Source organism: Chionomys nivalis, chromosome 9 (assembly GCF_950005125.1).
Source record: "Chionomys nivalis chromosome 9, mChiNiv1.1, whole genome shotgun sequence".
Lineage (NCBI taxonomy): Eukaryota > Metazoa > Chordata > Mammalia > Rodentia > Cricetidae > Chionomys > Chionomys nivalis.
In genome coordinates, this window is record NC_080094.1 from 13312465 (window position 1) to 13338639 (window position 26175).

Below are 26175 nucleotides of genomic sequence, written 5' to 3' on the forward strand. Positions count from 1 at the left end.
CTAAGGAACGGCCCCCAAGCTGCACTCTGGAGGCCTGGAGCTTCCGGCTCTGGGAGGCCTTCTAGAAGCTGCTTCTGTGGGGATCCCACTGTGCCAGAGAACTCAGCAGCCAGGAACAAAACAGGCAGCTTTGGGGGCCTGAGGGCTGGAGCAGCAGCTGGAGGAGCTGGGGTGTGGGGAGCAGGGGTCTTAGGGGATGAAGGAAGGGACTAGGGCTTGGGGATAGGCTGGCCTACTGCCATCAACATGTCCCTGTCATGTCTGTTCTTGCAAAGGCTAGACACTCGGAAGGTGTTTAGTTAGTTACGGCAAGACCAGTGACAGTCACAGCCTGCCCTCAGACAGAAATGTTTTCGCTTTTGTCCCACAGGTTCCCGATGGATCTGGATGACCCCTAGTCCCGGAAGGACTTCAGGAAGCTTTTGCCCCCACTGACCACATCGTCTGGGCCCAGGGACCATGGCACAAGCTCTACTCAGGAGCCACAGCTGTGCGGCCTGTTGACTGGGCCAGGAGCTCAGCGAGGGGGGCGCGGGCCAGGACCAGGTTTCCATGCCCGGGTGTGGCCGCGCCCCCTCCCAGTCCAGCCCAACATCCCCCAGGCTGAGGTCACCATGTGACTCAGCACCGCTGCGGTGCCTCCCGTCCATGCTCCGGGGCCCGGCCCGCGCTGCCAAGAATGAGGCCGAGGCCCAACGGGGCGCTCCGGGCAGGGGCTGCGCTATCACCTGTGCTGCTGCTGCTGCTGCTGCTACCGCTGCTGGGGCACCTGTGGGCAGCGAGCACCCCTGGCCCATCCTCCACGTCACCGGGAACTCAGCAGGACAACCAGCTGGGTGCAGGCCGAGTGAAGCGCGGCTGGGTGTGGAACCAATTCTTCGTGGTGGAGGAGTACACAGGGTCAGAACCCCTGTACGTGGGCAAGGTAAAGAGGGGCCCACTGTCCAGCCCCAACTCCGGGGACACCCCCTTGTAGTCCCTCTCCAAGCTCCCTTCCAGCTGTCTCCTGCCCCATGCTCCCTCTGAAGCCGCCGGCCCCCCCCCCCACCTTTCCACTTTAGATGCAGTAGGGGAGATCAGCTCATGCACGGGTTTTGTGGGGCTACCCAGTAAGGTCACAGATCTGATCATGTCCCATGTGTACTGTGACTGCTTTCCCGGACTCAGTAATGTACCCAGGGTCACACTTGAATTTGAACCTACTCTCTGCAGAGCTGGGGTCTTGTGTAGCTGTGCCCCTGCCACACTGTCACTCTCCTGGTGTCTTATCTTCTGTTGCCCCTCTCCCCAAGGCTCTCCTCCCTGTGCCTTCCTCCTTCTGCCAGGTACCTGACACTTGCTACACATCTCAATTCAAATGCTGCTTCCTCAGAGAAGCCCTCCATGACTACATCAGGCTAGGACACACACATGCGCGTGCACACACACACACCTGTGCATTCACCCCTGAGGTCCCTGTATCTGACTTTCAGATGCACCAGTTATACATGTGTTTGTTTGATTATGCAATTGACACATGCCTCTTTCATCAAAGCATGTTTGCTTACCATTTACACTGTTCTGGGAATAAATGAGTGAAAGAAAGAAAAGAATGAACAAATGAATGAATTAATGAATGAATGCTGCTTCTCAGACTCTGAGCTCATGCTGGTTAACCTGGCTGAAGACCGGCTCTGGGCCTGTAAGGAAGAGAGGATTGGTGTTCACCCTTTCAATCAATCCCCGTTCCTCACGAAGACTGGGTATGCTGCTTTGGCCATAGCGGTATGATCCAGCCCCTGCTAGCTGAGACTCTCTAAGAGTTTACACATCACAGACACTCTGATGTGTAAAAATCCTCACAAACCAGCCCAGGAAGCGAGTAGGCACTGATGAAATGGGATTGTTGGCGGCTTCCCTGAGCTGGGCTTTACCGTAGGAGTAGGAGCTCACCAAGCTGGTGGAAGGAGCAACCTATGGAAAGACTCCAAAGCCAGGAGAGGATGACTGACTTGGTGATTTGCCAGAAGTGGAGATGGTGAAGCAGAGGAAAGGTGGAACCTGGGGCTGGTTCTCTGAGCTTTCTTTAGGCTGGCATCCTGCTTGCACATTTTGGTTGGCAGTGGCACTCTAACTCAAGAGCATATGTGTGCTCCCTGAGCCTAAGAAGTGGCCGGCGCAGATCTGAGGTTCAGAGACTAGCCCCTGACAGAGACAGGAAAACGCATGCAAACCTGTGGATCAGCATGTAGGAAACACTGCTCTCTTGACACTGGAGTCCCTGTTACTCAACCACCACCCTCCATGCATGGGCTGAAGTACGTTCCCCTGGCTGAGCAAACCAGGATCTGACAGACGGGACTCAGGCAGGCACGGGCCTTGCTTCGGATGGCCTGGCAGCCCAGCGGCAGAGCAGAGACTGCCAGGTCTGTCAGGCTGACAGAGATGGCAGGTACTTGTGGTTTGATAGCTAAGAATGCAGGCTCTGGAAGCCTATTCTGGCTAACCTGCTCCCCCATATAGCCTTGAACCCCAGTTTACACACAGCCAGACCCCTCTCTTCAAACGAGGAAATCTGAGAGCCCCTGTGCCCAGCTTCTTGGTTAAGAGAGAAAACGGAGCCCACCAAGCACTCGTCCCAGGGCTTGTTTGTCTTGGTTCCTCTTTATAACTCCCATATAAAATATTTAATCATTCACGTGCAAGGTGAAAAACATTTCTCTTTTTTGCAGATAGAGAAACGAAGGGCAGAGTGGGCAAGAGACCTGGAGTGGGCAGGGGCATCTGCTAGAGATTGCCTCTGAAGTTTCTTGAGTGTTTGAAGGCCAGAGGACAACCTTGGCCGTCATACTTCAAAACTGTGTACCTCCTTTGATGCAGGGTCTTGCTGGTCTGGAAGACATGGAGGAACCTGGGCTGGCTAACTAGTGAGTCCCAAGGATCCACCTGGCTCTGCCTCCCCCTGGGCTGGGATTACAATAGCACGGTACCACGCCTGGCTTTTTATCCAAATTCTGGGGATCAAGCTCAGAACCTCATGCGCTTGGAAAGCACCTAACCAAGCTGTTTTACACCTTGTTGTAGTTTCTAATGCCCTGGGGAGAAGAGGCTAGCCTGAAAGTGACTTGTCCCAAGTCCCCAAAGAGGCCCAAACATCTGCTAAAAGCCAGATGGGGTGACTGGCCCAGGTAGTCAATTGCCCAGTAGCTGGGTTCTCTGCAAAGGGCACCCAGTCACCCGGGTTCTAAAAACAGGAAGTGGAGCCATTAACGGCTGCTTGCATCTTTGCCTGGCCAGCCTTTAGAGTCCCAACCGCTGCGTGAGTAAACGCCGTGCCATTACCTTGAACCGCAATTTTGTTGTCAGTACGGGCTCCTAATAAATCCTTTCATTGTAAGAAAAAAAAAAAGTGGGGGTGGGGACTGAGGCCCGGGGATGGAGAAACTTGTGCCAAGGCCAAATGGCAACACAGATATAAGACCAGGCATCCAGACACCACTTCAAGTCTGGAATTCATGGGAAGCCTCTGATATAAGACAGCACTGTGCTGGCCCATCCACTGGACAGGTCTCCATCACTGTTGTGAATTGCGAGCCTCCTCCATCCCCTTTACATAGAGCTCAGCCCCCCTGCTGCCAAGGCCTCCTCCCGAAGGTACTATACAGGGAGCAAGGAGACGGTTTCTTAGCTTTGAAACACTTGCCTGGGGCCTTCTCATGGAGGGAGACTGGCGTGTGACCAGAGAGCTGACTGGAACCAGATTCCCAGGTTCTAGCAACCCCTGCATTCGGTTCCAAACACATCTTGGCTTCCCATCACTCACTGGAGGGAGGCTGTCAGTCTTAAGAATGTGAGCTTGGGTTGTTGTTGTTTTCTTGTTTGTTTGTTTGTTTGTTTAAGTCACCTGTCCCTAGCAAACCAAACCCATGCATACAGTGCTCGCACATATACACGCATGTGTGCCAGTTCCCATCATGCCACGCCCCTTGCTCTGCCAGGAGGAAGGACTTCTCCACGGTTCCAGTGAAATCGCTGCTTCCTGGTCCCCCACCCCAGGGAGTCACTCGGAGCATCAGTCCTTGTCGAATTCTAAAGGTAGCTTAGCAACAGAACCAGGCTGTGAACCCCGCGTGCCCAACGGTAGCCGATTTCACAACCGCCCTCTCCATCACTCACCGCCAGGCTCCTGTCAGCACCCACAGGAACCACCAAGGCCCCAGCAACAGCTCCCTGCACAGCGCAGCCCTGCCCAGCTGGCATTCCCAGCCACCTCCTTTCACCTTCTCAAACACGACCCCCCCAAAGCAGCCTCCCAGCATTTCCATAAAATCTGGGTACTTTCACTAATCCCCTTTCTGAACTGTAATTTCCCCCGAGGCTCCTGTCAGTCGAATGTGGATTTTGTAGGATTTTACTTTTTTTTTTTTTTCAAAAAAAGATAGAATTATGGGGTCAGCACTTATGACCAACTCCTGTGGGCGGTGAGATCTATTTTAGATATACGGCAGGATTAGAGTGGGGAGGAGAGTGGATTTAATTAAGTTGCTAATATTTAAAGAAAATTGATGAACTCTTGGTTTACGAGTCGTGCCTGCGTGAACAGAACCCTTACATTGGGGGAGGGGGGAGGCTCTTTATTTGATTTGCTTTCTGTTTAAATCCTGAACTCGTTTTATTTGCGTAGCCTTGCTGTCCGTTTAATTGTCTTTAATAAGGAAACCCCACCTCTGCTCGCATTTAATTTTGATTTAATTAGGAGGAAGTAATTAATGGCCCATAAATCCCATTTGCAGCCCCCTGGGATGAAGCACTGCCGTGCCCATGGTTTTGGTGTTTGTGATAGAAGGCTAGGGTTGAGGATGAGGTGGCGTGGGGGTTCCTCTTCAGAAACAGGCCACCCAGTGTGGTAGTAAGAACAGGGACATAGTGTCACACTGGCTCTGGAACTGCTTGCTGTGAGCTGTGCGGTTTCAGGTAGGATGTATACCTTTTTCTAAGCCTCAGTTTGCCTATCTGTATAATAGGAGAGAATAGAATATCTTGGTGAGCTCATGGAGGAGGATGTAGCAGGCAGAGGTCGTGCTAAAGACTCCAGTATTGGTGCTTTGAGCCCCGTAAGAGCCCTGTGGCCATCCTCCATTGGCCAGCTACTGTCCACCTGAGCCCTTGGAAGTGGGCGACTCTTGAACTTGAGGCTCAAATGCGGCATCTTGATGGGAATATGCAAGGAAGGCAAATGGGTCCAGAAGTGCCAGGCAGCTAGGAAATTCTAGAAACCATCTATGTCCTTAATCACATGGTCAACGTGTTTACAGTCAGACCCTGTGTTGGGCGCCACGGCAGAGATGAAAATGGTCTCTCTGCTGTGTCCTCAAGGGGACTTCGATCTCACACTTGGTGAGCATGTGTGCACTGAAGCATACACACTCACTCACAAGCGTGCACGTGCAGCTCTTCCACGCTCCTGCATTTTCTCTGCAAGCACCATGTTGGTGTCTTCACTTAGGGTACACAAAGACATCTGCATACTGTGTGCGGAGAGCCTGCAGCAGGAGTGACCCAGTAGTGTCCAGGAAATGAGAGCACCATGACTCCCGCACTCCCCAGCTGCCCTGCACAACTGGGGGGCTCACAGTCTTCTAATACTGAGCCCAGCCCCACAACTCTGGGCTCTTAGCTTCTCCCTCTCTGGGCTGATTGGTAGTCTGACCCGTATACCTGGAGAAGAGCTACTGGGCCCCAGTGTGAGCACTATGTCACACTTCACAGACTATTGATGACATCAATTCAGGTTTCCACTCCCTCCTCCCTGCCCCTCATTGAGAGTAGGAAGGAGGTCTCTGTGAACGTATCAGGGTGCTGAGCTGTAATACCATCACTGGGTTGGGGGAGTACCTAGTAAGTTTGAGGCTAACCTGGGCTACCTGAGACCATGTCTCTAAAAAACAAACAAAAAAAAAATGGAATAAAAAGAAAAAACAAAATGTCAAGGGATGTGAGACCTTACTTGTACATCATGGAGCTCCAGGATACAGAGGAGGAAGGAGGCTACCATGGCCAGAGGCTTGGGTCATTGCCAACATGTGTTCATTTAATCTTTTTTAAAAATCATTTAATTATTATGTGTGTTGATATTTGGCCCAAATGTATGTCTGTGTGAGGGCATTGGGTCCATTGGAACTAGAGTTACAGACAGCTGTGGGCTGCCATGTGGGTGATGAAAACTGAACCCAGGTCCTTTGAAAGAGCAGCCAATACTCTTAACCACTGAGCCACCTCTTTGGCCCCAGGTGTTCATCTTTAATGTTTAATCTTTACTGTGCCAGGTAGGCTTGCATGCCTCGGGTGGGGAGCCAGGACTCAGAAGAGCGAAATGAACCCTCCCATGACCACCAACACCTCCGCGCTTAGCTTCCACACTGGGCCACATGACCAAGATCACTTCTGTCTCTGTGCACTTCTCCTTGTCCGAGACAGGCCACAGCCATTTCACAGGGATGTGACAGACACCATTGAAGATAATTCTCCCAGAGTCTCATCTCTTCTACCATGCTGCTCCCAAGTGTTTGCTGATCAAATAAGCAGATCCCAGGTCAATCTGAGAAGTGGGCAGAGGCAGCGTAAGAGAGGCCATAGCCCCTCTTCCCCCCATATCTCCCCAAGGAAAGGTGATCAAATAGTACAAACAAACAAGAGACAGGTCCCCTCAGCCAGGCGCTGCCGATGATTCAGGGCCGACATCTGAGATAATTTTATTGGGAGCATTAAACTGAGTTATGAGGTTTTTACAATCCAGCCACTTATGAGAAATCTATTAACAGTAACTGGACAGGAAGAAGGAGCCCAGGACGGGCATTAATTGGGGCAATCTATAACAGGACGGGGACCCGGAAAGGTTCCACTAGACGCCTCCATTTACTCCCGGCAATTTCTGCTGAGAATCAGCAGAGTCGCCAAAAAGAGAGAGATGCCCATTAATCGGCTAATGAAATATGAAAATGTTTATGGGCCATTCAATCTTCCAAATGGCACTTCTATGATCCACCTTTCAGACACGAAGTTCTACCACAGAATTTACACCCCAGCTCCCCCTGCGTAGCCGGGTGGGCCCTCCTCCTGATGAGTTTTCTGGCACCTGTTCTGAAGATGAGGGGGCTGGAGTTTGCCATAGCCAGGACACAAAAGTGCCGTAGAGACTGTCTCCTTTATGCCCCGTCTCCACGGAGGCTTAGAGAGGAGCCGCCGCTTCATCCAGATGGGTTTTCTTCTGCTTGGGGCTGCTTGGAGATTTGTGCATTGGAGGGTGAAGTCTTAGGTGTTTCTGTTTGCAAGAGAACAGGTTCTTGCTGGTTCCTACCCCAAGAGATGCCAGTGCAGTGGAAATAGCCTGGGGTCTGGTGCCTAGCTGTACCATGAGAAAAACCCAGTTATAAATAGTGAGTGCTTAGTATAATATAATCATGGCTTCCATGTGTCAGATACTTAATGTGTCTCAGGCAAGGCTAAGTTTTAGCTAGTGCCAATAGGTATATTTGCAGTGGGTGCTAAAAAAGCCAAAAGCCTCCATACCTTCCCTAAGTAGTCCCTCTCTGCTCCCACCTCCCAGCCTTCTGGACCTTTTGGTGACCCAGTAGCCAGAGGGGCCATGCACTGCTCAGTGGGACCTGTTTCCAGCTCCAGTCCTTGGGCAGCATCTCGCTTCCTGTGCGGCTGGTGCTGGCCAGTTGGCAAGGGCCTTAGGGGACTGTCCACCCAGCTCCTCTGGGAGGATCTGCCCTGTTACAAATGCAGTGGCAGGCTCAGAGAAACGCAGTGATTTATGTAAGACATACAGGAGGCTTTTGAACGGAGTAGGAGAGTTTAGGGAGGGAGCACAGGGTAGCTCCTCAGTAGTCTGCCCTCCCTAAGTAAATGGGGGAAAAAAGAGAAAAAAAGAAAAATTTGCTTGAATGGGGTTTGCTCTAATCTGTTTTGTTGTTGTTGTTGCTGCTGCTGCTCTAATTAGAGTCCTAATCTAGATAAATGTGCTCCTTGCCCTGCGAAATGCCTGATGGGTACAGGTACCTCAGCAATCACATCCCCCCTCCCACTCTTGGTCCCCACAAAATAGCAAGTCATGGGCCCATCTTCCATTTCCAGAGGTTTGTAATAAAGCCCGGGGGAGACGAAAGTGCAAAGTGGGTCACTGAGCAGCTCAGGGCTTGCGAACTGGGAAGCCCCAGCCCAGAACGGGTGAGCCAGGGCCACATTTTAAAGGCTGCCCGTGTCATTTATGTGCATATGGAGGTCTGAGAAGCGCACGAACGGTGATCCCACAAGGTGGGACATGGTGATGATGATGATGATGATGATGGTGATGATGATGAGGATGATGATGGTGATGGCTGCATGTACTCAGATCTCTTCCTCTTGGAAAGAGATGCAGAAAAGCTTTTGAGACGAGGAGGCAAGTGAGCCGAGCCTTGTACGGTGGATGGATTTTCAGTAGGCCGAGAACAAGGATGCCTGCTCAGAATAGGAGCTTCAGGACTAGAGCAGTAGCTCAGTGGGCAAAGTACTTGTCTTGCAAGCAAGTATGAGGACCCGAGTTTGAGTCCTCAGAACCCACATTTGAAAAGAGCCGATGATGGTGACATGCACTTGTCATCCCAGAGCTGGGGGGGCCAGCCACTGTCTCAAAAATAAAATAAAATAATCCGTAGTGGATGACGCCTAAGGATGTCTTCTGACACCGTCCCCCACGACCCCCGACACGCGCACACATACACAAACGAACACATACATGAGCACACAGTAGGAGCTGTAGGGCTATGCAAGCTGCTGTCCCGGGCTTTGTTTTAAAGACAACAGGAAGCTGAGCGGTGGTGGCGCACGCCTTTAATTCCAGCACTCGGGAGGTAGAGGCAGGTGAATCCCTGTGAGTTCGAGGCCAGCCTGGTCTACAAGAACTAGTTCCAGGACAACCAGGACTGTTACACAGGGAAACCTTGTCTCAAAAAATGAGGGGAAAAAAAAAACAGGAACCATGGGAGTTTTTTGAGCAGGGGTAGGGTGGGCTAGTGGCTATCATCTAAAGCTGATGGTTTGGGAGGCCTAGGGAAGGTAGGTGAGAAGACCTAGGCAGAGTAGGGTGAATCCCAGGCGAAGAGCTCTGATTGGCGCAGGCTGGTCAGCTGAAGGAGAGATGCGCTAGGAACAGGCCCCAGGGGACTCTGTTGGAGAAGGTGTCAGAGAAGAACCTCCACCTTCCCCAGTATCCACCCTGCCTTCCTCCTGCCTCCTCAGATCCATTCTGATTCTGACGAAGGTGATGGAACCATCAAGTACACCATCTCCGGCGAGGGTGCAGGGACCATCTTCCTGATTGACGAGCTGACAGGTGACATCCATGCCACCGAGCGCCTAGACCGGGAACAGAAAACCTTCTACACACTCAGGGCCCAAGCCAGGGATCGCGCCACCAACCGCCTGCTGGAGCCTGAATCAGAGTTTATCATCAAAGTGCAGGACATCAACGACAGTGAGCCACGTTTCCTGCATGGCCCTTACATCGGCAGTGTGGCCGAGCTGTCACCTACAGGTGGGCTGGGGGGGGATGCATGGGTGAGGCCTGGGGTGGGGATGCTCCCAGTGTGAACTGATTGAGTCCTAATGGGAGGGACAGGGCAGACAGAGTGACTGTCCCTAGGACACAGAGGACAGGCAGGAACAGGGCACATTCCCTGGTATATAACTGGGCAAAGCCCACAGTTGACCTCAGCTGCACCCATACGCCCAGCCCCCACATGGACATGGCCTGTCTGTGGACTCAGTGACAGCTAAAGGCTCAGATACAGCTGCACAGCCAAGCCCAGTTATGCATGCAAGCTCAGCTAGGCATGTGCACGCTGTATGCCCAGAGACACAACCCCACATGCTAGCCATGTTTGACATGGTCGTAGCTCTTCTTCAAAGTTCAGCTGCACGCAGATACAGCCCCTGCACAACCGCTGGCTTGTCTGCAGGCTAAAAGGGCAACAACATGGCCAGCACAGATTCCGACACGATCTCACCCTTGCCCATAGCCACCCACCCCAGGCACAGAAAGTGGCCCTCAAACTAAGCAAGCTACTGGACAACTCAGTTACCACCATGAGCACAGGGGTAACCTCAGCAAGTAGCATCTTGCTGGGGTGCTCTTCCATCTGGGTGCAGCTAGGGACAGCTTCACTCACTTGACTGGGATGCCCCAGCTAAGAGACCCTGCTGCCTGGGCACTCCAACATACATGAGGCACTGAGAGAATCAGCTACTCTTTGCTGGGTATGGTTGCAAACACCCAGGGGCACTGCACACACTCAACCTGTGCAGGTAACAAAAGAAAACACACAGCTGCCTGTAGATGTAACACAGGCCTGCTCAGAGCACATCTGCATGAACAGTGTGCCCAGACTAAATACAGCGTGCCTCTGCCCCACCCACAAACACTGCCCAGTGTCTCTGGTGGACACTGACTGAGTCATGGGGGGTGGGTCTCAAGCGGCCTCCTCTTTCCCACCATATTAGTCAAAGAGGTCCGCAAATCAGGCAGGCAGAGGACAGTATCCCGGGTCCTATACTGTCCTCTCCTGAAGATGCAAGCTGTCCTGACCTTGCTCTGGCTCTCCTGCCCTTTGGTTGCACATAAGAAGCTGAAACACTTAGGTATCTGGGGAAAGGCATAGTCATCCCTGGTGTATTCGGACTGGACCAAATTTGGCTCAATAAGCAGATTGCTGGTATTCAAAGGAGAATGTGGACCAGAGAAAATGGAGGGAGGACCCCAGGGAATAGTGGGAAAATAGAGCGGCGGAGGAGGAGTGAGCCCTGCATATATGCAGACACATCTGTGCTTGATGTGTACATGCTTGCTGAGAGAGACATCAAAACCTGTGTGTTCCTATGACTGCACATATGTTTTGTTGACATATAGTAGCCATTCAGAAGAAATCTGTTGGGTACCTACTATGTGCTAGTCATGGCATGGGAGGCATAGACAGACAAGAGTCCATACGTTCACACATAGCATGCTCTGGCTAGAGATGACAGGCGCTAATACACAGAAGAATGATTGGTACGGTGAGGCCTCTCAGAGGTGATGCTAAATCGGTGACGTGAGAAGATGGGCACTGTGGGAGGATGGAGAGCCAAATGAACAAAGGCCCTGGAGTTATGTTCCCGGAGTATCACGCAGCCATCTAGATAATAGTTAGGGCTTGATCTTTTATTCTGCCTATGCTACACAGGCCATGGTGACCTTTAGAAGAATGACAGGGTCTGTCTTATTTTTAACATGATCTCATGACTGTTCCATGAAGAAGTGACAGGTATGGGGAAGGCAAAGCCAGGAGCTGGTTGCTCTAAAGGGGGATGCTGCGGTTATTAAGATGAGAAATGGTGGTGGCTCCACTCAAGGTGGCATTAGAAAGGACGCAGAAATGAGGTCACTGGTGCCTGTGTTTTGAAAGCTAGGCTGAAGGCGTTTGCTAATGGATTGGATGTAGGATGTAGGATGTAAGAGGGAGAACTCAAGGCTTACATTGGGGATTTTGACCTGAGTGGTGAACTTGATGGAATTTCCATTTCTTGAGCTGGAAGAACAGCTCTGGGAGATGAAAGGAAAGAGGGAGTTTGGTTTCGGGCGTACTAAGATGGAAGGGCTCATTCGGAAGCACAGCAAAGATCCTTAAACTGTCGCTCGAATAAACCAATTCACTAGGGAATTCTGGGCTGGGAAAATACCCGGGAGGTTGTCAGTGGCAGAGACCCAGGACATTCCAGAGTTGCCAAGCACTAAGACGGGAACTGTAAACGGAGAAACTGGGACCCAAGGAACGGTGTCGTGTCCAAGGTCATGAGCAAGCCAGAGGCAGCTAAATTTCCCGACTGTGGATCCAGTGTCTCTTTCCATTTAATCTCGGGCCCAAGAGGACATGGTCTTGTCTACCTTTTCCCAAAACTGGCATGTGTTTTTTTAATTAAAAATGTACACATCTTGCCGGGCGGTGGTGGCGCACCCCTTTAATCCCAGCACTCGGGAGGCAGAGGCAGGCGGATATCTGTGAGTTCGAGACCAGCCTGGTCTACAAGAGCTAGTTCCAAGACAGGCTCCAAAGCTACTGAAAAACCTTGTTTGAAAAACCAAAAAAAAAGTGTACACATCTATAAAATATGATATATAATATGCACAGGTGCATGCAAGCTATGGGTATATGTGGAGGTCATCAGGCAACTTTGGGGAGTTGGGCCCTTCCTTCCACTGTGGTTCTGAGGATTGAGCTCGGGTGGGCAGACCTGCAGGATAAGCATCTTTTTCTACTGTACCACTTCACCAGCTCAGACCTTGCTTTGAGGCAGGGTTTCTCGTTTCTACTGCTGGACTGTGTACTCCAGGCTCGCTGGCCCTGAGCCTCCAGTCGCCTCTCCTGTCTTGGCCTGCCATCTTGTTGCAGAGGTGCTTGGATTACAGCTGTATGCTGCCACATCCTGCTTTTATGTCAGTCCAGGACTCAGATTCAGGTCGCCAGGCTGCCTGCCCAGCACTTTCCCCTACTCAGCCACCTCTCTGACTTGCACACGCACGCACAGAAAAGACCAGAAAGCTGGAGAGAGCTGACGCTATAAAGCTAAGTGACTTTCTAGGGAGCCTTAGGGAAATTCTGTCTACCATACTGCAGAGAAGGCCTGGGCTGGGGCAGACAGAAGAAGCAGGCTACCTCGGCCGCACTGGCTCTATCATCCCCACCTCATTCTTACCTGGACAATTAGCACGCCAGGTCTGTTGTCAAGCACCCCACTGAACAGGTGGGAACACCAGGGCCCAGAGGGAAGAGAAGGTGCATTGGGTCCTGTAGCCAGTGAGGGCTGCGATTGAGCCTGCCTTCAGTGTCCAGGCTGTCAGAGAGGCGAGGGTCTTGCTTCAAAGATGGGGAAACTGAACTCAGGAGAAGGACACGGGTGCATCTCGGGTCCCAGAGTGTAGGAAGTATTGGCCTGAGTCCCAGCCTGAACTCACATAGCACTCAGAAGAAAGGGTGACTCACCCTGGACAAGCTGGGGAACCAAAGAGGGGGCGGGAAAAGGCAGGAATTAAATTAGTTGATTTATTTGAGTAACTTTTTGAAGACGCGGATCCGGCACTGGGTGCTTCATGGAGACTCCAGGCGGCTTTGAAAATCACTCACAATTAACTGAACCTCCTGATCCTGGCTGAGCAGGGCGGGGCTGACAAGCGGCAGTGGATGGGGCAGCTTCGGAGATCAGAAGGAGCAGGGACGCAGCTTGCGACATGAAAGGCAGCTGTGCTTGCAAATTAAACCACTCAGAGCTTAAAAGAGAAGGGAAGTGCGCCGAGGGCCAATGAACCACACTTTGGGGGGGGGGGGCATGCCAGCCCACGCTGAGGCCCAGACAACAAAGCGAGTCCTCAGCAGACAATTGGCAGGCCTGACACCCCCTAACCCTAAGCAAGCCCCTGTCCTCTTCCCGGGGTCAGAGTTCATTGCTGAGCACTGGGGGCAGGGGTCCGCCATACCGCAGGCACATGCCAGGCACTGTGTCCTGAATTGAGGATCACCAGAAGGCCACACAGTAGAGTAAGGGAACAGAACTATTAGAATTTAGTAGAAATTCTTCCCCTTTTCAGGTGTGTGCTGGAGTGTCTATGTATGCCTGTGCACATTCGAGTGTGTGAGTGTGTATGCATGACGCAGAGCATGGGCGCAGGTCAGAGGACATCTTCAGTGTTGGTCTTTGCCATCCACCTTGTCTTTTGTTTGCTACTGCATGGCTGGGCAGGCTGGTTTGTGGGCTTCTGATGTTTCTCCTGCCTCCACTCCCCATCCCGCTTTAGGTGCACAAGGACTACAAATGTACACCATCTCATCCAGCTTTATGTGGGTCTGGGGATTAGAACTCAGGTCCTCACATTTGCACAGCAAGCGCCTCATCCACAGAGCCAGCTCCCCAGCCCCAGGAACTCTTTTTTTATGAGAGTGTTGAAACACACACTGAAGGAAGGGAACTGAATGAACGAAGCAGGGTTTCCCAACTCTGCAGTGTACCCAAATTACCTGGAGAGCTAGTTAACACAGGCTGCCGTCTATCCCCCCAGGGCTCTCTTCTTCCTTTCTTCTTTGCAGTGCTGGGAATCAAACTCAGCTCATGTTTGCTAAGTAAGCACTCTACCGCGGAGCTCCACCCCAGCCACACCCCCAGGGTTTCCCAACCAGCGCCTGACTGTTAGAAATGAAAACAAGTCTCCTGGAGCTGCTGCTGGGTTGGGTACCACAAGTGAACTGCCTCTACATTCAAAGGACACTGTGGCACAGGGAGCTAAGGGTGCAAACACCCTGAGACATGCTGCCCTCCTCGCATTTAAGGATTGCTGGAAGAAGAGGGGGGAGGCGGCAGACAGTGCTTGGGTTCCTCAGGGAAAAGGGTCATAAGATGAAGTACTTAGGACTTTGTGGTTTCTGGAAGGTTTTCAGTGGCAGCTGAGTGAGATGGGGACAGAGATGTGACATGATCTGGTGTTTATTTTAAATGATCGACCTGGCTATTTGTTAACAGACCGCAGAGGCAAGGATGGAAGGAGGGACGTGAGCGAAGGCTCTAGCTGGGCAGGTGAGAGGCGGTGGCAAGGGTGGTGGGAAGGAAGAATGCCGGTGTGTTTCAGAGGCAGAGCCCACGGGGGTCAGCACACAGCTGGATGTGGGGGAGAGAGGCAAGAGCTCTGAGCAGCTCAGTGTTGGAGCCTCCGTGGAAGGAGGAAGGAATCTGGAACAGAGGTCATCCTCTGGCAGGTTAGGACTGGGGTGTCCGCCATAACCCAGGTAGAGATGCGTGAGGGGTACCTGGCTCTGAGCCTGCTCACAGAGAGTCCCAGCTGGGAGATGCACCAGCAGAGGAAGGGATGGAATCTTGGGGCTTCATGAAGGTGACAAGCCGTGACTTGCACAGGGAAATGTTTACTTCTGTGGTCTTTCAATGTATGGGCTGGGGGCCTCCCCTGGGGTGTCACAGCCTGGCTCAGATACAGTGAGAGGCTGCGTGTGTCTTCTTCTTCATTGGCTTCCAGGCCCAGTCATTGATATCAGCTGTATGCAAGATACTGCACTTGGCACCATTGAAAACACAGAGCCTCGGCTGGGTGGTAGCGGCTCACAACTTTAGTCCTAGCAGTCAGGAGGCAGAGGCGAGGTCACCCCGGTCTACAGAGAGAGTCCCAGGACAGCCAGGGCTAAACAGAGAAACTCTGTCTCAGGAAAAAAAAATAAGAAGAAACAAAAAAGAAAGAAAGAAAAAATCCCACAAAGACTAGATTCAATCAGTGCTTATTAGGCACTACTTTATTCTGGGCCCTGCAGGAAATGCGAAGAACAATGAAATCCACCAGTGTTTATTAGCACCCACCCTGTGCATGACATCCAGTGTGCTTGACTCCGAAAGCCTGTGATGAGTCATCTGAGGACAAGGACATAGCTAATGTTTGCTGGAATTTACTTTGTATCGAGACCCACAGATAGAAAACGAGCAGACACTTTGGATTCCAGGTGCCCCCTTCACACCTGCCCTGGGTGTGCAGGGTGTACAGACACAAACACCACCATCCCAATCTCAGAATAGCGATGAGGCAGTTTCCTCTCCTGCAACTACCTGGATCAATTGGTAGTGACTGGAGAGTCTGACGGTTTCATTTGGGCTCAGCAGAAGGGAGTGCCACAATAGATTAGTGATGTCTGCTGTGAGGTTAGGGTGGGGGATATGGTGTACAGCACAGTAGAACTGGTGGCTGGACCATGGGATTGGAGTGCAATCGAGTGTGGACGCTGCAAGTCTCTGCTACAGTCCCATTCCCTTGGCTCCCGCCCCCTGTGAGCTGCATCTCTAATGGGTCGAAGGAGCCTGTTTTGCAGTACAACCGGCGCTTCTTGGGATAGTCGGTAAATAATAGCTATCAACTAACACTGCTTTCACAGAGCGATTTGCCTTTATCCTCCAATCCCGAGAATAAGCAGGGCAGGTGTTACTGTCTTCATTCTGCTGACGAGGAAGTAAATGCAGTGAGAGATAAAGTGGCTTGTTGTCAGGGCTGAGAGAGAACTTGGAACCAGAACTCTTCGTTTCTGGACTCAGCATCCCATGCTTTCTTCAGGGGAACAGACACGCCCCTTCCTTTCTCAGTGCTTTACAACCAGAAATTGTTCTCACACCAAGCATCTTGCCTCATCCTCCGTGGACTCTCTTCTAAGTGCTGACACCCCCATTTTGCAGCCGAGGAACCCGAGACCTGACAGCAGAGTGGAAATAAAAGTGTAAGGGTATGCATGATGCGCGCATGCGCTCTGTCTCCCAAATCTGGGACTTGAGGGGGTGGTACAGGAAAAGAGGAAGGCAGGAGACAGGGTGGTTCCCGAGAGGATCATTTGCAGGAGGTGGAGAGTTTCCAATTGTCCCATCTACAGCCAGAGAGAGTGTGGCTCAGCAGCCCTCGGGCCCAAGCCAGGAATCAATCGCTGGCCTCTGCAGAGACGACTTCTAAAGATGTTTTTAATTAAAGTCCAGGAAGATCTATATGTGCCACATCTCCTTGCCTAGCAACAGCACTAGCTCTTACTCCCCAGCTGGAGGGACAATGGAGCAGGAGGTCTCTGGTGGGGACAGGTGGCAGAGGGGAGCCCTACCCTTCAGAGTTGGCCCCCAGGGACCCCAGGTAATTTGGACAGGGAGGAGCGTGCCCATGTACCCCCTGTCTCTCCCATCAACAAGCTACTCAAAGGCTGGCAAGGTGGCCCAGCAGGTAAGGCGCTTGCTGAGGAGGCCTGATGACCCGAGCTCTAGCTCTGTAAAGACAGAAGGAGAAAAGCAACTCCACAAAGTTGTCCTTTGGCCTCCACAGGCATGCTTGGCAGGGCACACATGAATCCTCACAGTGTGCACCACACACATAAAAATGAATACTTTTATCTCTTTTTATTAAGAATTTTTTAATACAATCTTTTCTTTATATATATATATATTTATTTATTTATTGTGTTTACAATATTCTGTCTGTGTGTATGCCTGCACACCAGAAGAGGGCACCAAACCCCATTACAGATGGTTGTGAGCCACCATGTGGTCGCTGGGAATTGAACTCAGGACCTTTGGAAGAACAGACGATGCTCTTAACCTCTGAGCCATCTCTCCAGCCCCAATACAATCTTTTCTTATTTTACGTAGCTATCCCCTTTTCCACTCCCTCCCCTTCTTCCGCTCTACCTTTCCCCCACCCCACCCGCATCCACTCCTCAGAAAGGGTAAGGCTTCCCATGGGGAGTCAACAAAGTCTGATACTTTACTTTGAGGCAGGACCTATGCCCCCTCTCCCTGTATCTAGGCTGAGATATGTGCTCGTAGATGTCAGTTCAAGCACTAGGAATAAATCCTGGTCCCACTGCCAGTGGCCCCACGGTCTTCCCAAGCCTCACAACTGCCCCCCACATTCAGTGGGCCTAGCTTGGTCCTAGGCAGGTCCCCTGCCCACTATCAGTCCAGAGTCAGTGAGCTCTCACTAGTTCAGATCAGCTGTTTCTGTGGGTATCACCATCATGGTTTTGACCCCTTTGCTCATATTATTGTTCCTCCCTCTCTTGGGTTGGTCTCCGGTAGCTAGGTACAGTGCTTAGCTGTGGATCTCTGCATCTGCTTCCATCAGTTGCTGGCTGAAGGTTCTATGATGACATAACCAACCTGAGTGAGGTAACCCAAACCCAGATAGACAACCATGGTATGTGCTCACTCATAAGTGGATATTGGACATAAAGCAAAGGATAACCAGCCTTAGTCCATGATCCCAGAGAAGGTAGGTAGCAAGGAGAACCCTAAGAGAGACATTCATGGATCCCCCTGGGAAGGGGAAACAGACAAGACTTTCTGAGAAAATTAGGAGAGAAGGGAGGGTGGAAAGGAAGGAGGAGGGGAGAAGGGGAGAAAAGAGGGGAACATGAGGGAACAGGATACTCAAGAAGGGGGGAAGGACAGAGTGGGAGAAAAAGAAAAGCAATATCTTGATTGAGGGAGCCTTTAAAGGGCTAATGAAAACATGGCACTAGGGAGCTTCCCAGGAATCCTCAAGGATGACCCCAGCTAAGGCTCTAGGCAGCAGTGGAGAGGACACCTAAACTGAGCTTCCCTGTAATCAGATTGAAAAATGAATAAAATTTTAAAATAAAACTAAATAAATAAAACAGGAAAAACCCATTCAACATAAACATAAACATGCTAGGCCCTGGGCCAACATGGCACCCAGTGCAAAGCTGATAAAACCGCCATCCTTCCCTTAGGGGGCTACATCGCTGAGGCCTTATAGATGCTGAGTGAATGAACGCAGGTGAATTACAAGAGGAGACAGCTCAGCTGGTAAGGTGTTTGCAATGCAAGCATGGGCACCTGAGTTTGAATCCCCACCACTTATGGAAAACCCTGGACCAAGGTTGTACCTCCCAAGTCCTGGGGACTGCAAGGGCAGGAGTAACACCATGGCTTGCTAGTCAGCTAGTCTAGCTGAATTGGTGAGGCTCCACGATCCGTGAGAGAGAACTTTTATTTTTTTGTCTCAAAACGTAGAAGTGGATAGAGACATAAGAAGACACTCTATGTCAACCCCTGCCCTCCCCCATTTACCATATTTGCCTTCTGCCACTGGCCAGATGGTTGTTGCAGATAGTGACATCATCAGTATCCCAAACAAACAAGGTCACTGACTCCATGGAGACAGCCTCACTGAGTGCTGAGCAGAAATAAGATCTTGTGGGCTTTAGTGTGGGGTCTTGGGCGGTGGGGGGGACCATATTAGATACACACAAGGCTTTGCCTAAATGTACAAGACAGTGACTAGATCTATAAGGGAAGATGGGGTGAGGGAAGCATGTTCAAAAACTCTGCAAAAGGGTCCCTCACCTCTGGTTTTTCAAGACAGGGTTTCTCTGTAAAGCAGTCTCCTGGAACTCACTTTGTAGACCAGGCTGGCCTCAAACTCACAGAGATCTGCCTGCCTCTGCCTCCCAAGTGCAGGAATTAAAGGCATGCGCCAGCACCTCCCGGTGGGTCCCTCACCTCTTAAGGTGAGACCTCACCCTTCTGTCCCTTGCATCACATCACACCGCCCTGTGCCCCGCCCGGTTCCTGTGTAGTGCCGCCTCTATTCCATTTCACTCTTTCTGTGACTCTAGCTTGCAGCATGTCTTGTTTCTACCTCTTTCTGCCACAGCAGCTGTTCCAGTTTTGGTCCCTAAGTATCCATCCCTCATCTCTCCCTCCTGACCCACTTTCCTGCCCCTCCTCTTCTGTGTCACCTCCCCTGTTGCTGGTCTCTGAACTGGCCTCCTCCTCTGTGCTGCAACCTCGCTTTGCCTTGCAGCCAAAGCCGGGTATCCCCTGTGGATCATTCATCCACATTAGGGCGCCCCAGTTGGGCAGCTAGAAGCAAGGTCAGGACCAGCCCAGCCAGCCCACATTATAAGTGATGATCTGAGAGGGAGCTGAGAGGAGGCAGGAGGGCGGGGTTGGAGAAGGGGTTTGTTTCCAGTGTAATCTGAGTGTTCCCAGGGACTCGACAAGTGGTTTTTAAATTTTCATAGAAAGCGTTCCACGTGGTGCTGGAAGCAGCAGGGGGTGGGATTCTGTTTTTATAAATGTTGGAGAAGCTAAATGTGAGCCCAGGGTATCCCCAGGCCCAGCAGGGTAGCAGAGGAGGTAAGAAGCTGCAAGATGACAATTAGAAACATCTTCATAATAATGACACTTGGTTGCCTCAGCAAGGGGAGGACTCTGAGCTTTGCCAAAGCACTTAATCTCTTTAATCTCATTAAGGGGTCGCCACAACCTGGATGCATGAGGGATAAAATATCATGGACTCTTTACAGAGGGGAACCCTCTGAGGTGGGGGTCCTGCAGCCATGTGAGGTACCTAGGGAAGAGCCAGAGTGAGAGCTGCTTCCAGCTCTACCCCACACAGCACCGCCTTCTCCAGGAGCCTGCTGGGTAGGACCTCCTGTACCCCATGGATAGCCTGTGTTAACAGACTAGCCAGAATGAATGACATCAGAGTCATCAGGATAAATCAGAGATGAATCACAGTTGGGTCCCCTCTCTCTGGTGTTGGTGTCCAGGGCTCTCCTACTTGGGGCCAAGAACATAGCCCTAAGTGCCTCCTGGCTGCCCAGAGAACAGAAAATGGGCCCCAGCGAAGCACACACAACACATTTGGCCCACTAGCCTCTTAAATCTATCACCTCTAAACCCCAGAGTCTCAAATTACACAGAGGGAAACAGGCCAAAGAGAAGGAAGACTTGCTTGGCATGCAAGAGTGAGGACATACTGAGATGTGACCCAGGGCTGTGGTGCCAGAGCCTACCTACACTCCGTGGAAGTATGAGGGACATCGTCCCTTAGAAGGTCCCACTTCTCTCATTGACTTCAGCAGGGAGGAGCTTTGAGGACCTAGGGGTACAACAAGGCAGACTTACTGTTCTTTCTGATGTCACTTTCAGTGCAGGTCCAGGAAGGTCTGGGCTGGACTTGCTCCCTACTGTGTACTGGAGAAATGACCTCAGGATGTGATTGAGCCTTGCTCTTACTCAGTTTCCTTCCTGGTTCAGTCAGGGCTGAGGTCCATGGTTCACCCATTCTGAGTCCTGCAGGGAGCTTGTAAAAAATGCCCTTGCCTGGGCTCCAACCACAAAGTCCTATTTAATTGGTCAGGGATGAGGCTCAGCGTCGGTTTTATTTTAAAGCTCCCAGAGGAGTCTAATGGGCGGCCAGGCTGAGTCTGTGCTCTCTAGGGACCAGACTTCCCATATTTAACATACCGCATGAATACCTGAGCCCTGAGATACCGTTTATACAAGAATCAGGCAGGTGACTCTTCCTAGTCCAGTCCTTGACTTGGGCGCTTAAGCAGCTCTCTAGCAGGAGGACCGAGGCAGTACCTTGGACAGCAGCCCTCCCTTCTCAGGCTGGCCTGTCTGGGACAGGTTGACTTGGAAAACCTGAATCCCACTCCCATCTTCCTCTCCTCTTTCCTCTCTTCTGCTTCCTCAGAGTCTTCCCTCTTCTGTTTACCGATTTATCTCAACTTTTGTCAATTCATTCCTTCTACCTGGGATGGCAGAACACACGAGTTTGGAAATAGATCCATTCTGCGTTTAAATCCTGCCTCACGGATGTGCAGGCCAGTTGAACTTGGGTTGAACTGTCCTTGGTGCTGAACACGGCAATCTGCGTTCTCAATAGGATCCCAACTGGGCAGAAAGTACTCTTAAATTCTGCCGCCCAAATGAGGAAACGAAGGCACTAAGAGGCAAAGAGCTTTATCACCCAACTCAGTCTCCGTTTACTCATCTGTAAAGCGGGCTTGTTTGTTTGTTTCTTGAAATGGGACCTCACTCTGTAGCCCAGCCCGACCTCAGACTCAGGGTAACTCCACATCTCGGCCCTTTGAGTGCTGGAATCACGCTGTTGGTGATATGGCTCTGGAGATCTTAACAGGTCTAACTGCAAGGCTTTTGCGTGGCTTTACATACATGTGATGATGTATGTAAAGAGCTCACAGCACAGCAGGTGGTATGAAACAGATATTCTCTGTGTGTAATGCTACCATTGCTGCTGAGTAACAAATACAGCCATGGGTTGCCACTCACGAGAGCTACACACTGATTTTTAGAAATTCTGTGGGCCATTTGATACCGCATCAGTGGTTTGATGCTGGGGCACGGTGTGAGCGCTTACACAAAACCCAAACAGCGAGATTTGCTCCGCAGCCACCCCTGCGTCGGTGCCACAGTTAACATGTGGTCTGAGAAACAGAAGAAGCATGATGGTGTTTTGTAAGCTATGGCCATTGACCTTAGGGACAACCCCAAGGTGACCTTACAGCTACCTGCAACCTGGCACCCTTCTGTCTGCCAGTTCTGGGGGACTTCTGACTGGTGGGAAGGGGGTGTGGTGTAAGAAAGTCAGGGCCTGGGGGAGCTGCGGTGAATCACTGACCCTTCACCATCTTCGTGTGTCGGCATTAACTGTAATGGCTGCCATAAAGAATCCCGGATTGGGGAAATGATGCTGGCATCCCTGAGGGAATCCCTGGGATGCAGTCAGGGAAAGAGAGAGTGAGCTCAGCCATGTCCCCAGGGAGTCACTCAGCCCAGCATTGTGACTTGTCAGTGGAATGGAACGAACAGGCAGAGAGGAGACAGGGTGGCTTTGCTTCGGAACAGTTACAGCAGCCCTGTTTACCAAGCACCCATCTCAAGCCTGACACCTCGTGTATCCCTCTCCAGTCTCTGTGAGGGAGGCCTGGCTGCACCACTGTACACAGCCTGGGGTGGCCTCCTGAGACAGCCACCTGCAGTTATGCGGGTCTTAGCATCTGCTGGGTGCTGTCCTTGGTTCTGAAACAAAATGGTTTGTATTCTCAACAAGATCTAAAGAGCTTGGGAGGGTGTTTCGGTATAGAGGAGTTCATGGCATGTCTCACATCAAGGCCCATCAATGGTTAAGGCTCAGCACAGTAGACCACTTTCCCCAAAGTCACTGCACCTGTGCTGACACAGTACTCAAAAGGACTTTGACAGTGTGGCCCTGTGTTCAAACTCCACCATGTCATGCATGTCTGAGATGCCATATGGACTTAGATGGGATAAGAGGCTTGTGCCTCTGTATGTAGTAGATGCTCAACAGGAAGTCATTGCATCCCTCCTCTGCAACCGGGACTGTGCCCTTGGCCCTGAGTTGGCAACCCATGGTCATCAGCATCATCGGGAAGGGCTTGTCCTCTCCGACTTCTTTGGGCAACTTGGATGTGGTTGGCAGGGAGCTGTAGCCAACAAAGAGAGGCGCATTGCAGGGCCCACTCAGGAGGCTTCAGCTGGGAGGGGAACCCAGAGAGGAAAATGAGAAATGCAAAGGAGTGAAAAATAAATACATGTGTCTGTCTGGAATGATGGAGGGCCCCGGGCTGGAGGCGGGAGAGGCGGGCAGCGGGCTGGGCTCGGCAGAATTGCTGCTCTAGCACTTCCTGACTCCCTCATTAGCCAAGCAGTGAACTGGCCTCACCTCCCAGCAGGCCAGCTGCTGGCCCAGAGAGCCCGGCTTAGCCTCACGAGGGTCTGACCCAGGCCCCTAGCAGGGCATCCAGCTGAGGACACCACCCATATGTAGGGCCTCAGTCACTTCCCCTTTGGGCCATGTCCTGATCACCAAAGCTCTCTCTAGATCTTTCACCTCCTCCCATCCCTTTTTAAATTTTTTTTTCTGGAAAAGTTCCCATGGTCTTTCTGTCGGCCCTTCCCCCACTGGTCCAGCCTCACGTCCCAAGCCCTGCTTTCGTCAAATTGAACATGATGTCAAATTAGAGCCATCTCTGGGACAGGCCGAGAGAAGCTCCCAGTTTAATGAGGCAGCGTCGAAAATCAATAACTTAATTGCCGCTGTTTGATGGACTTTTATCCAATTTATGCTCTCCCCAGCAGCCTACGTGCAGTGCATGAGGAAAAGTGTGTGTGACTTGACGGGGGCAGTGCTGTCTGGGCATCAGGGGGAGGGGCAAGAGGGCATCATGGCCACGGCAGACCAGTTTCCAAAGGGAAGCTGGCTGCTGCCATCCTCCTGCCAGCCTCTGAGGCCTGGTGGGCTGGTTGGAGTTTCCACTGTCACTGCTGCCGCAGAGACGGAAGACAGGTGGCAGAGTCCAAAATGAATCCAGAGGGGCTGGAGTGACTAAAAGCCCCCCGGGGCATGCTTTCTAGTTTCGACTCTGACTGTGCCTCATGACTATGGAGATAATGAGTGTTCCTCTGCTTCTGCCTTTGAGGGTCTGCCCTTGGCAGCACAGCACTGGGAAGATCAAATCCACCCTCCCACTTGCCCTGCAGACCAAGGACTGGCATTCTGCCCATTTGGGAGGAGAAATTGGGATTCCCTTACTCGTCCTACCTCTGGGAACCAAGGAGTACTTAAATAGAGATATAACCCCATGGTCATGTGTGTCCCTATGAAGGCCATAGGTTGGGAAGCAAGTTGGACCTCTGTTGTGAGGACAGAACTGTGAAGTGGCTGACCAATGACCTCCAGTAGATTCCCCAAAGGTCTGCCCTCTCATGATTTCCCTAGGGTGGGGAAGGGACAGGGCCACAGAGCTCCAGGTGACCACTGTATGACCATTGTTTTGCTTGGTCCCCCGGGCCCAGGCACGTCTGTGATGCAGGTGATGGCCTCTGATGCAGATGACCCCACTTACGGCAGCAGTGCCCGGCTGGTGTACAGTGTGCTGGATGGCGAGCATCACTTCACAGTGGACCCGAAGACAGGTGAGGGGCGAGGCTGGGGCAGGGGGTGGGGCCAGAGAGGTAGAGCCTATGGTGGATCGTCAAGCCTGCTGGCCCAGCAATGCTGAGGAAGCACAGAGCATGTGGAGGCAGGCATCTTGGGTTTCAGGAGACTCTGGGGATGTGGGAGGGTGGGCAGCCATGCAAGAAGAGAATGGAGCATGGAAAAGTGGGTGGAGTCTCCTGTAAGAAGAGCAGGAAAAAGGAAAGGCAGGACGCACAGCTGTCTATACCGTGTAAGGACCTCACATGTCTGAACTTGGCCCCCTTGTCATCCGGGTGTGCTCCGGGGTCCCAAGTGTGAACTTGGAGGTGTGTATTGAGCTCTGCTCCCATAGCAGCTGTTGACCTGATGGAAAGATGAAGTGACACTTCCTTCCTTACCCCTCACACACACATGCACCACTGAGCAACAATGCAGCCCCCACTATCCCCAGCTTCTCTCACTCCGCGCTTAGGCGGTGATGAGTCTCTGAGGTCCCTGGGAGAGAGAAGACAGAGGCTCAGAGAGGCAGATGACTAAGCTGAAGTCACACAACCAGGGAGAACTGCTGACAATGATTCCGGCAGAACATTTCACTGCCCGGGCATAGGAGGAAGCCATGACATCAGCCTCAGGGCAGCCATCGGATGCCATGTGTGGTCCATGGGACTGTAGGCGTGGGGTAGGTGTTCACTGGCACAATTAGGATTTGACGAATCCAACAAGAAAACATAGGTGGAGAGGTGAGGGAAAGCACCCAGGGAGAGGGCATGGTGCAGGTGAAAGCTAGGGGTGGGGACATGGGCAGACAACGTGTCCAGGCTGGCAGGGCTCAGGAGTTCAAGTTGATTCTAAGGGCAATGTGTGGGGGTGTGTGTGTGTGATGGATCTGGCTCTGGTTTTTTGTTCATGTGTTTGTTTTGTTTGGTTTGGGGAGGAGAGGGAGGGATGTAGTCTAGGAGCTCAGTTTAATTGTGTTCTCTTACACATAATATCTTCATTATTCTTACCTCCTTGCAAAAGCAGTACATTTCAGGAAAACATTCAAACATTAAAGAAACGCTTAGAAGAAAGTGTTCCACTCCCTGTCCCCAGCCGCCGCAGCCCCACAGGTAGCAAATGGCTGGTGTGTGCAGCCTGGACAATCTTAGACTCCTTCACTTGAAAAACATTAAGTCATTTTGAAAATAGATAGAACATCTCAGGGTTCAAAATTCAAAAAGTTCAAATGAGTATTTAGCAGCAATCCTGCACCTCATCTGGTCCCCAGGCCGCCTCGCCTGTGTCCCCAAGGCAACCAATGTAATTTTCTCGTGGATATTTGCAGAGCTATGCTATGCATGTACAAGGAAATAGGGCATGTGTGCTTATCTTCTTTGCTTTACACGGAAGGTAGCTATAGACACACCATACACATAGCTTGCTGCTTTGCTTAACAATACATTTTGAAGATGGTTCCATATCAGTCTACCAAGAGCGCCCTCATTCTTTTATTTAATGCCTGTTATGGATATACTGAAATTTATTTCACCCATCCCCTCCTGATGGACACATACCCTGTTTCCAATCATTTGCTACAATGAACAGTGCTTCCACGAATAACCTCGCACATACATCATTTTCTGCCAGCGTGAGTGTATCTGCAGGGTAATTTTCAGGAAGTAGAAATGCTGGGTCACAGGACACATGCATTTGGAATCTCCACAGATAATGCCTAGAGGTACCAGATTACACTCCCCAGCCTCAGATTGCCGTGCCCGGGTCCCCTCCTCCCACGCTGTGGGTTCATTGATGACTTCTGAGCAGGGAAGTGACATGTTCAGGTT

The 26175-nt window shown here is 51.5% G+C and overlaps 1 protein-coding gene across 1 annotated transcript in view; it reads left to right on the top strand.

Moving 5' to 3' along the window:
* Cdh22 (cadherin 22) overlaps window positions 1-26175 on the top strand; it is a 123571-nt gene that overhangs the window by 55839 nt on the left and 41557 nt on the right. The window contains exons 2-4 of the mRNA XM_057780965.1: window positions 371-925; window positions 9265-9559; window positions 24229-24348. Coding sequence (XP_057636948.1) covers window positions 680-925; window positions 9265-9559; window positions 24229-24348 — 661 coding nt within the window. The 5' untranslated portion in view covers window positions 371-679. The remainder of the gene's footprint in view (window positions 1-370; window positions 926-9264; window positions 9560-24228; window positions 24349-26175) is intronic.